General features: G+C 36.1%; 1 protein-coding gene across 1 annotated transcript in view; it reads left to right on the top strand.

Moving 5' to 3' along the window:
- The window catches only part of CCDC171 (coiled-coil domain containing 171), a 555,758-nt gene that overhangs the window by 40,620 nt on the left and 502,653 nt on the right, over positions 1-12,485 (top strand). Inside the window, exons 3-4 of the mRNA XM_069090675.1 lie at positions 449-602; positions 2,880-3,018. Coding sequence (XP_068946776.1) covers positions 562-602; positions 2,880-3,018 — 180 coding nt within the window. The 5' untranslated portion in view covers positions 449-561. The remainder of the gene's footprint in view (positions 1-448; positions 603-2,879; positions 3,019-12,485) is intronic.

The following is a 12,485-nucleotide window of genomic DNA, read 5'->3' as shown; positions in this document are numbered from 1 at the left end:
TCATTTGTATACTTGTAAATTATCTACCTGTTTAGAATTTATATCTTGAAGTTTCCTTATAAAGTAGTAGTTTTGTTCTCCAATTGAATGACTGTGTATTATTCAGATGACTCATTATTGAGGAAGGGTACCAGAAAAAAAGGGAAAAGTTGTAGTTTTTTGGATTTCTCCTCTTAACCCACTTCTCCAGCCATCTCAATCTCATGGGTAAAGGCAGTGGAAAATAGACAAGGAGTTATATGAGAATTCCTTGATCTTTTTGGTTACTTGTCTGAAGTGAATAACAACTTGTTAATGAAAAAGAATGGTCTTTGTGAATCAAGGTTATAGGTCAAGAGTATTTAGGCTCTATGTATCTTAAAATTAATTCTTTCAGAACCACATTTTTTATATTACATTAATTTCTTTCAGGAATAAATACTATTTTCAATATGTTTATTTCTTACAGACTTCTTTGTATCTACTTGATCTTGAAAGTGAAAGACATCTTTGAAGGTTTTCATTTTTAATAAATAAAAAGTTAAGGAGAATTTTGGTTATTAACAGTCAGACGACATCATCATGAGCATCTATCCAAGTAATACTAATGCTGAAATCCAAAGGTAACACTTAAGTCTTTTCCTTCCATTAATATTATAATAGGATTGGCTATGATAAAATTTCCTGTTAAAAAAATCTCATCTGATCAGTCTGGATGAATGTGAATGGCTTCTGCACTTCTAATCTCGGTGAGATAGGAAGATGACCCAGTCTCCTCTACTTTTCTCCCCGCCTAAAAAGGTCTATCAAGGTAAGAGATAAAATTATTAAGGATATAAAGTTTGTCTTTAGGGCTCTTCCAACTTCTGAAAGCACCTAACTTCCATCAATATGCTATCCTTTGGTTATCTATCCCACCTCTCCTTTGATATTACCTCATTGAGGGCCACCCTCCTCAGTGCCCTATATTTGAAAATTATGCCTTCCCCCATCCCCAGATCAGGACCTTGTTTTTTTCAGCAGCTGTATCTTTATTAGGTATTAGGAGATTTTTTACTTCATAGTGTCTTTGAGCTGGAAGAGACCTTTTAAAGTAGAGATGTCAAATATACAGCTGGAAGCAATCCAATATTCAGTAAACATTTACTTTAAAAAAATTTGTTTATTTTTAACATCCACTTAAACATTATTGAGTTCCATATTCTCTTCCTCTAACCCTACCCCCATCCATTGAGAAGGCAAGCATTAAATTAGTTATACATGTAAAGTCATGCAAAACATATTTCCACACTAGCCATGTTGCCAAAAAAAAAAAAGGCAAGAAAAACAAAGAAAGTGGGAAAATATGCTTCATTATGGGTTCTTTGTAGTCATCTTGGATCATCATATTGATTAGTGTAGCTGAGTTGTTTACAGTTGATCATGGTTACAATCCATTAAACTCACTATCTAGCAGGCACTGTTCTAAGTCCTGGGGATACAATTAATTAATAAAGACAGTCCCTCTCCTCAAGGACTATACTTTCTAAAGGTGAGATATACACCGAGGCAGAAAGGTAGGGGAAGAGAAGGGGGAGTGAGAGAGCCGGGGAGGAGCAGGTAGAGATAGTCTAGTTTCTGCTGTCTATAAAGAAGGCCCTGGAAAGAGTTTGGCACTTTACCCTGCAGCTCTTCAATCAGAGGGGAGAGGAATTTGAGGGATGTGGCATCGCTCAAAGCTTGAGTAATTGTAGGGTAGTGAGTTTAGAAGTAATGAACTTATTCTGGGAGTGGTATCTTATTCCAAGGAGGTGAAACAAGTATCAGATGCAAAGTAGTGGGATTTAAACCAGATAAAAATGTAATTGGGAAATATTTAACAAAATAAAAAAAAATATAATAGAATATAGATCATTTTTATATTTAGTTTTCTAAGTCATTGTGAGGCTGTGGGGAACCTTAAGTATGGTTTAGTTGCCCCTCTTTCTATTTGAGTTTGACACCACTGATTTAGAGCATTTAGTTCAACTTTTCTATTTTATAGGTGAATAAACTGAAGCCCAGAGAAATTAGGTGATTTATCCAAAGTCATACAAACACTAACGGGTAATGGGACTTAAATCCAGGTCTTCTGTTAAGACTCATATTCTTTCTGTTAATGGTAGTGATAACTTATATTTTTATCCATTCATTCTCCTTTATCCTTTCAACCCCTCCATGAAAGTAGGTTCTCTAATTCTCTAAGAATTATTATCCTTATTTTGCAAAGGAGGAGGAAGTTGAGGTTTAATGATTTGTTGGAAGCCAGATTTGTGCTGAACTCTCTTCTGACCACGACATCAAGCTCTACTATTTTTACATTTAAATATATTTATTTATAGTGAGACTTCAGTGACTTAAGGTAAACAACTTTTACAGGGGTAATGACATTTTGAAAGATGAACTTAATTCAAATGAAACTCTGTAAATGTATACAAGAGATAGTTGGATATATTTATATCTCCATTTGTCTTTTTGACTGCCTCTTTCTCAGGATGTTAGATTGTATTAGGAGGCATGGACCAAAGGGGTCCAAGGTCACACCGCTAGTAAATGTGTCAAGTGTCTGAGGCTGGATTTGAACTGAGGTCCTCCTGACTTCAGGGCTGGTGCTCTATTCACTGTGCCACCTAACTGCACCCCCCTTCCACTTTTAAATCTATGATCCAGTGAGCCTAAGTACTTAGGCTAGAGATTTTTTGTGCTACCATTTAAAGTCTGTATGTTTTCTAGGGACCTTAGCATTTTCCCTATCATACATTGGAAAAACCTTTCTTTCTCTTGTTAACTTTCCTTCTTTTTATGAGATGAAATGCTCTTATTTTATATTAAATGTATATTTTATGCAAATGTAACAAAACTATTGTTATTTAATTTAACAGGTTAAAGAATGCAGCTATTGACTTAAAAGAAATGCATAGAAGCAATGAATCAGATTTGGATTTCATGACAGATTTGAGAAAGAAACTCCATCGAGCAAAAAAAGAAAAACTGGAAATGACAACTAGCCACAATGCCCAGGTAGGTTTTATAATTGGTGAGTACTCAAAGAACAGTTTAGTATGACGATAGGAAGAATACTTGGAATTAATTGTTTTATTGTGGAAATAGTTTCTTGAAGTGATAATGTGGAGTCTGGCATATTTATTAAATACGAAGCCTAGGATTTGATTTTTCAATACACTTAATTTTACATCATGTTCATCTGTTATTCTCCTTTAAATATTTGTAGAAATAGTAGCCTACTTTTTGAAAGAAAAATTGAATATGAGGAAAATGAAAGTTTTAAAATACATATGTGTTATAGTTAGAATCTAGTGAGAATAAACAAATAAAAGATTAATGAATAAAGATTTTGCTTAAGCCTTTGTTTCCCAAGGCAGTTGTAGGTTCAGTGTGCATATTCTTTTGGTTTTTCTTTCTTCACATTATATCGCTACTTATTAATTTAAATGTATTTCTTTGTAGTCTTCCTGTTTGTCATTTTTACTTGAATGTGTTGATGAATTTGTAATCTCCTTACCAGCCTTATCAATTCCCTAGATTGCTTCAAAGCTTGGAAGCCTATCCTACTTCTCCCAGTTACTAGTGACCTCCATATTGAAATTACTTTGTTATATTTTGTATTTAATTTTCTATGTACATATTGTTACCTACCAATAGGATATAAACTCCTTGAAGGCTGTTTTATTTTTGCTTTTGTATCCTGAGTATCTGGCATGTAGTAGGCACTTTATAAATGCTTATTGAATTGAATCCATCTTGAAATCCTGATACTTTTTACATTTATGACCTTGGATGAGTTGTTTAACCTTTCTGGGCCTCTAGTTCCTCATCTGTAAAATGAGGAGGTTGGACTGGATTGCATTGAAGGTCCCTTAATTCTAAATCTAAATAAGATTTTCTTGAATCTCATTGAGTGATAAAAGTACTTCCTCTAGCAGTGCAGGTTGCAGCCTGAATTACTTGAATCTCTAGTCCAAATTTGTGTTCAAACCTTCCACAGGGGTCCTTCCTCTGGATCTCTTAACATTATGTGGTTATCAGGAGCACATTAACTATCGACCACTTCTTATTCTCACCGCATGACTAACCCTTTGCCATTTCTGGTCAAACATTCTTTACACAGCAACTTTTATGCTTATTTTCTTATATAGTTCTTCATTGGTGATATGTTGTGATCCATTTGTGTGTACTGTACCTCTCTTTCCCTTTGATTGACCTACAATTTTTATTTTTATGTACTTTAGGATTGTCTTGAATAGCTTTCTAACATCATTGAAAGAATGTATTTTTAGAAAGGGTTCTTTTTTTGCAGGAAGAAGCTAAGGATCATTAAAAGCACGTACAAGTTTCTCAGATACAGTCCAGCCTTATTTTCTGTTTATTTCTATGCCCAGTACATTGCCCCTCTGTAGTGCCTGTCTAAGATGACCCTGCTCTATAGGCTCTTCATCCAAATGCATCACAAGGCTGGACATTTTGGCATTCTTCATGCCCTTGGTTTTTCCTGTGTGAATAGTTAGGTTAAATTTTCATAGAGTAAGTATAGATAACAATTAGGAGTTTATGCAGTGTGGTTGGAATGTGGATTGGTATGAAGGGGAATAATGTAAAGATTAAAGAGGGAGTTTGGAGTTGGATTGTGGCACTGGTAATTAAAATAGTGAGAGATTAATAGAGTTTAGTTTTTGTTTTTGGACATAAAATGTTTCTTCTAATAACATCATTATGGGGATAATATATTTGTAATGTAAAGTAGTGTTTCAACATGTAGTTGTTGAATGATACTGATATAAGAATTAGTAAACCTTTGACTAGTCTGAGCAAATGTTAATGTAAATATCAATTACAAAGAAAGCCCACAGAGGCAATGATTCAGTGTACATTTCTACTGCTTAAACTTGATTTATTCAGATAAGCCTTTGATGCCAAAAAATGGTAAATGGAAAAAGGAAATGATCTTAACTGTTGACCATTGGCTAGTAACTTTTTAAAAAAAGTAAATCTTTTGTTTTTATATTGTAAGAATTTCTCCTTATTCTTCTTCTCTATTTCTCCTCTCAGAGAAAACTATCCCATATAGCAAAGAATATTTTTTAAAGCAAAAAAAAAAAAGGAAAAAAATCAGCAAAATTGATTAGCATACTAAAAAAGTCTGAAAATATGTGCAATGTTGCATATATATTTGCAGAGGTGAATCTGGCCCCTATGCAAAGGAGTGTGTGTATGTGGTGGTGTCTTGTTTAATTTTTTTTCCCAGGGGTTTATCTGTTTAATGTGCCACACCATCAGCCAGTTTTGTACAATAGTCAGACTCCTTTGTTACATATGTAACCCTTGTGTTTGGCCTCATTTGGGTTACTTACATGTTACAAACTCAACCCATATTTCACAAAGCTTAGTGCCACAGGTAGAGAAGTCAGTAGAATTGCTGGAAGTTAGGCCATTTTCTTTCAGGCCTTGGGGGACATGGAAGGGAAGAGGTTGAATAAGGAATTCTAGGGCATTGTTCTATGGGTATGGGGTGTGATTAAAATGAACATTAAAATAAAATAATATCTACAAAGGAGAATGTGGAAAGTCAAGGAGTGTGTGTGTGTACCACTTACTGATTCTCTGTTTTAAACCTGAAGAGAAACTGAAGATTTGGAATTGATTTGGGCAAGAAAAGAATATACCATTCTATAAAATATATTGAAGCAATAATTTTTAAGCAAAGATAGTGGAACTAAAACACCTTAAATTGTTAATCCTTTCTTTACAGGTTTACCTTAGACCACTTTAGATTAAGAAAGCTGTAGAAAGTAACTGCCACAAGTTAAGACCAGCAAGCGGCACCTGTCAATTTCCCAAAGAGTTTTGGTTGTGGGGTGTTGGGAATGCACTACTCTGGGTCTCTGCTTGCCCTGGTTGGAATCAGTGACAAATGATTTAGTCCATATATCACTTTTCCCCACATTTCTTTGTAAACTCTTCAGTCTCACAGAATTTTTTGTGGTTCTTAGACTGTTCTTCAGTTATGTCAGCTTGAAGTGGGTACTGAGGATGGAGGTTGTTCACCAGTGCTATGGTGATGAGGACTGGATGACTTTTTCACTTTCATTTGCTGTGTTTAAGTTTTCAGCTGTAATTACTGGTAGACAGACCTGCCCTTTTTCATTAATGTTAGGGTGGTAAGTCTTTGTTTTAAATGTGATCTTCTGTGGTTTGAATGGATATGCTGCTGGAAAGTTGATTTCGATTCTGAAGTTTACAGTTGCCATGGAAGGTTATTAGGAACAATAAATTAGTTTCATTAACTAGGAATTGCAGAAGTTTTTCATTTCACATTTGCATATTTCTTCCGGCTCCTTCACCAGCCTCCTGCTGGTCACTATCTTGGGTATGGTTCTCTTTCTTATGTATTCTTTAAGATCATTCTTGTTCTTTGTTATTCTGCAGTATTCACTTTCAATTTTGTGATGGTTGTCCTTTCCATTTCTATTTTTGTGGTCTTTGTGTATATATTTTTTGGTTCTGTTTATATCAGTTCATGTAAATCTTTCCATGCTTATTATATTTATCATATTCTTTGTGTTTCAGCACAGTCATAATCCATTACATTCATGTACCACAGTCTGTTTAGTCACTCTTTTATTGATGGGTATTTACTTTGTTATTGCAAAACTTTACCAAGAGGAGGCTAAGAGATCTCTAAAATTGCCTTACTTAGTGAGCACTTGACCTCATTGTCAAGTAGAGAGGGATTATTACAAAGAGTGACACTAGTTTAGAAATAAGACTCCTTTGTAAAATACTATGGAGGAGAATGGTGGCCAGTTATGAGCAGTATCTTTTTTTTTTTTAGGCAATTGGAGTTAAATGACTTGCCCAGGGTCATATACCTAGTAAGTGTTTGAGGTTGGATTTGAGCTCAGGTTCTCCTGACTCCAGGGCCAGTGCTTTCTCCTGAGCTGATCTGAGCAGTATCTTAAAATTGCTAATGCAGTGAAATGAAAAGTCTGTAGAAATGTGGTGTGAGACTCACATAAGGCATATCCTCCCAAGAAGCATTATTGGATAAAACTGATCAGAGGATTAAAAAAAGTCTGACAAAGAAGAAATTTGTTAATATTTTCATAATCTGTTTTTATTGTTATCAACATGTGGATCTTATATTTAATTCAATGATGTGCTATACATATAAGTGGAAAGTATGCTTTGGAAGTTTACTTGATAAATAATTCTTTACCTTTGTCTATATTCCAAGTTGATCATAGTCCCAATTTAGAACACAGTATTTTTTTTCCTTTATTAGAGATGCGAAAGGCCTAAAGAAAAATCTGTGATGTACAAACTTGCCTCGTTGGCAGAATTTATTTTTTTTAGTTACCCAAGGCCATTGTCTCTTTCTTCTTTGATTTCTCTTAAATGGCTCTTTGACTTTTCAGATTCTCTTCCCATTCACTGCCATGCATGCAGTTATCTGGACAGGTGAATTGTATAATTCTGTCCCAATCCTTTCTTCTGCTTTGGGTCTTATCCCCAGGATTGTGGATCCCAGGGTGAATACCAGTTATGTTCTTGAAATCTCCTCATCTTTTCTTGCTCCCGACCTCTGAAGCCTACTTGTTTTGTCTTTGATGTAACTCCTTTATGTCTGTTAATGTATCATTATGTCATTATATTCACTGATACTTTGGAATCCATTGCTCTGAATAGGGAATGAATTCGAAAAATAAACATGAACTGCCTGTCTGTTTACCACAAATGTATTTTTATTTTTGCCATGCTGGAAAACAAAATTAGGAAGAGTACCTGGATCAGACCAAGGCCACACTAAAGAAAAACATGTTGGAGGTCATATAATTTTGAAAATATTGAAAGATTATTTTCTAAGATATCTTAGAGAAGGGAAGATATTCAACAATTGGAAATTTATCAAGGCTGATATTAAAACTCAAAAAAGACAACTGAGAACAACTCCTAAACAATATTTCTATCTTTTCGTTTTTAAGTGAATGTTGTTCATTTCTATGGATGGTATCAATGAAAATAAGAAAAGAGAGCAGATAGTTTCATGTAAACCAATCATTGACTTAACAGTACTTAGACTATAAGCTTCTGTTCTATTGGTTGATAACAGAAATGCATTTGACTAGGTAGATAAAATATAGTCTTAAAGACTCTTCAACAAAGAATCTTATATGTATGTTAAATTATACAGGTTTTTTTTTTGTTCAGTGCCCTTCAATTATTAAGTGATGCACAGAATAAAGGCAACTTGTGGCTTAATCTGTATAGGAAAAAAAAACTGTCCTTAAGAAATGACAGAAGGGATATCATTGAAGAAATGTGACTGGAAAAGGAAGAAGGATAGTTAGGGAAACAAGAAGTGACAGATGAACAACCAAAATGTGCAGCTATTTTTGAAATATAAAAAAAATCTAAAATAAGTCTTCTAGGGGGTGGCTAGGTGGCACAGTGAATAGAGCACTGGCCCTGGAGTCAGTTTTTGAACTGAACCTGAGTTCAAATGCTGCCTCAGACACTTAACACTTACTAGCTGTGTGACCTTGGGCAAGTCACTTAACCCCAATTGCCCTGCCTTCCCCCCTCCAAAAAGCAAAAACAAAACAAAACAAAGAAGTCTTCTAGCATTTTGCTGAACCTTCTATGGAGGACATGTGGAATAACATGGATAAGAATCATGAAAGCTTAGAGGATGTGGGATATGCTGGTAGAGGGAATAATTAGATTGCTGATTGCATATCACTTGAAGTATTAAAGTAATAATTAAAAATGTACAACATTATATGCAAAATTAGTAACATGTTTTTAATATTACAAATGTTAATCTTTGGTTAGTGACTATATAATTATTCAGTCCTCTAGCATTTCTTTGAAATGGTGATTAGATTTCCTTTTAAAAAGCATATTTGCATTGTTGGTTTTTTTAATGCAGAGTGATTTTTCATTCTAAAGAGTTGTTAGATGATTTTGGAAGATGACATGAATGACTCTGTAAAGTACCCATTATCATGGATCTTCGAGGTTACATTAGTTGTAGGTACAGCTCTAAAGACCGTACCCTTTTAGTTCATGTTCAAGATTGGTACAAAATGAGATATTCCCAAGTCCCCGAACATATAACAAAGGAATTTTCCCTTTCCCAACATAGCACGAATATTTAGCAAGGCTACAGTGGTATGTGGCTTCTCTGGACACAGTCCCACTTGTCTCTCTCTTGAGACTATCTGTTCAGCAGGTCATTAGGAGATGGTGACTCACCAAGCTGAGAGGTCCTGGCTTCACATACCTGGTCATTTTTATGCCTCCAGACTCAAAAGTTGGGTCAGGTGAGCTGAGGCCAACCAGGTTCTTTGGGGGGAGGAAGCTGTGTCTGGAAAACAGGGGTCGTATTACAACATAATTAATCATATTTACTTTGTCAGCTAACATGATTTTATTTATATTATAATTATACCACTGAAACACTAATCATGGCAGCACACCTGAGGACTGTTGCTGTGAACAACTTTAAGGATCTAATTGCATAGTATAATGAACTCTCTATTTATTCTGAACTAAACATTGCTCAGTAAAGTAAAGCATAGTTCATAGGAACATCCTTAAGCAAAACTTACCATCTAATACATGTATATGTATATATATATATACACGTATATATGTACATATCTCATAACACTCAGTAGGTCATGTGGTGCATAGCATATATCATTGCATTCAGTAGCATTCCCCAAAATACTTGTTTACATAGTTGGGGGTCCCAGGCTAGGGTTTTCCTAGCATAACACATACTTAAGGAGTAGCAGGAAATACCATACCACCCACCCCTATATCACAGTAAGAACATCCTACTACATAGCATTAGATCCCCAAAGTAAGGGGGTCCCAGGCTAGGGTTTTTCCTAAAACAACACATCCTTGAGGGGTAGCAGAAAATACCATACCATATACCTCTAGGTTACAGTAAAAACAACCTCCTTAATATCTGTACCAGCACCGCCATATTCACAGTGTCCACAGCGACTATGTATATGCTAGTGTAGTCGTGAATCACAAAATATAACAGGCTCTCTACGTGGAGGACAGAAACAAGGCATTTATTCAAATACCTGGAAAGCAAGTCCCCAAACCAGAAAGTCAAAGTCATTACAGTAATCACGAAGTTGGTACATATAGTCAGTGTATCAAACACCCACATTCCTAAGCCTTCAAAACAAAACAGGCTCCCTCAAGCAAGTATCTTCCTTTCCTCACTCATGGTAGCTCCTCAGCCTCCACGCTGCTCACTCCCAGCAGTTCCAGCTCCCAGCAGACCTTGTGGCTGGCTCTCAGAAGTTCTCAGAGGCTCTGGCTAGCTCTCAGAAGTTCTCAATTCGATTCTTAGAAAAAGTTCTGGCTCTCTAGCTTGGCTTTTCCTTATATATGGTATTATCTCCTCCCTGTTCCTCCCCTTCCTGTTACATCAGCAAGTTCATCTTAATACTTGATAATATACAATCATGAACTTGAAACAAGGTGCTAAGTACCTGTTTGATCGCTAGTACAAGGGGCATGGAAGATCTTCAAATCCCACTACCATTACAATACCAAGTGTCCAAGTCCTTTTTCATCTTGACTTGAGGTTGACTTCCAAGTCCCATGGCCCTTCCTCTGTGGACTGACTGCTCCTGACTCTCGCTTGGATGCACACATAGGCAGCTCTATACTCCTGCTCCAGGTCTCAGCCCACGGGGACTGTTCCACTCCACACTCTTTCTGCCCCTGCCTGACAGCAGCCTCTAGGGGTTTCTGCCTGCAGCTTCTGCCTCTAGGAAAGCAAAGCTTAACAGGGCAACAACACATACTACCAACACCACCATCTCAATTCACCTTCAAAGTCCAGAGGCTCTATGTTAACAGCTAAGTTCACTTCATTTTTTTTAAATTTTTAAATTTATTAATTTGTTTGTTTCCTTTTAGTTTACAGGATTTAATTCCACAATTCCTTGAATTTCACATTTTGTCCCCCTACCCCCCCCCCCCCCCCCCCATGGCGGCATGGCGGCTTATAGTCAAGTATAGGATCTGTAAATACTTTCACATTATACATTGGTCAGGTTATAAGGACGGATTGTTCCAGCTGGAATGAAAAATGGTAAAGAGGACATAAAACCAAATAAGAGAACGAAAAAGATCAGGTATTTTGCTTCCACCTGGATATAAACTTAGTTCTTTCTAGTTCTTTCTCTGGATGCACGTTTTCCTCTCCATCATGCGTCTTTTGGGATTGACTTCTATCCCTGCATTGCTGAGAAGAGTCCAGTCTATCAAAGTTGGTCATCACACATATGTTGTGTCTGTAATTGTGTACAAATTTCTCCTGGTTCTACTCTTCTCACTCAGCATCAGTTCTTTTAAGCCTCTCCAGGTAAATATGAAGACTACCTGCTCCCCGTTTCTTATAGCACAATAGTATTCCATAACATGCATATACCACAACTTGTTCAGCCATTCCCCAATTGATGGGCACCCCCTTAATTTCCAATTCTTTGTCACAACAAAAAGAGCTGCTATAAACATTTTTGTACATATGGGTCTTTCTCCCATTTCTATGACCTCTTTGGGATATAACCCTAGGAGTGGTATTGCTGGATCAAAGGGTATGAAAGTATTTGTAGCCCTTTGGGCATAATTCCAGATTGCTCTCCAGAAAGGCTGGATCAGTTCACAACTCCACCAACAATGCATTAGTGTTCCAGTTTGCCCACATCTTCTCTAGCATTTGTCATTTTCCTGTTTTGTCATCTTAGCCAATCTGACTGGTGAGATGTGGTACCTCAGAGTTGTTTTGATTTGCATTTCTTCATGTGCTTATAGATAGCTTTAATTTCTTTCTCTGAAAACTGCCTGTTCATATCCTTTGACCATTTATCAATTGGGGAATGACTTGTATTCTTATAAATTTGACTCAATTCTCTGTATATTTTAGAGATGAGTCCTTTGTCAGAGACATAGGTTGTAAAGATTCTTTCCCAATTTCCCACCTTCCTCTTAATCTTGGTTATATTGGCTTTGTTTGTACAGAAACTTTTCAATTTCACATAGTTAAAATTATCCATTTTACATTTTATAATGTTCTCTAATTCCTGTTTAGTCATAAAGTCATTCCCTCTCCACAAGTCTGATAGGTAAACTATTCCTTGTTTCAGCAGACTGCTTACAGTATCAACCTTTATACCTAGATCATGAACCCATTTAGACTTGATTTTGGTATATGGTGTTAGATAATGGTCTATGTCCAGTTTCTGCCATACTATATTTCAGTTTTCCCAGCAGTTTTTGTCAAATAGTGAGTTCTTATCCCAAAAACCAGGGTCTGGGGGTTTATCAAACAATACATTACTGTAGTCATTGACTTCTGAATCTCGTGTGCCTAATCTATTCCATTGATACACTCCTCTATTCCTCAGCCAGTACCAAGTAGTTTTGATGACTGC

Source organism: Petaurus breviceps, unplaced genomic scaffold, assembly GCF_028583685.1.
Source record: "Petaurus breviceps papuanus isolate PSGF00001 unplaced genomic scaffold, PetGlider_PUasm1.0 187, whole genome shotgun sequence".
Classification (NCBI taxonomy): Eukaryota; Metazoa; Chordata; class Mammalia; order Diprotodontia; family Petauridae; genus Petaurus; species Petaurus breviceps.
Note: the sequence above shows the minus strand (reverse complement) of the source record. Positions and strands in the feature narration are given on the sequence as shown.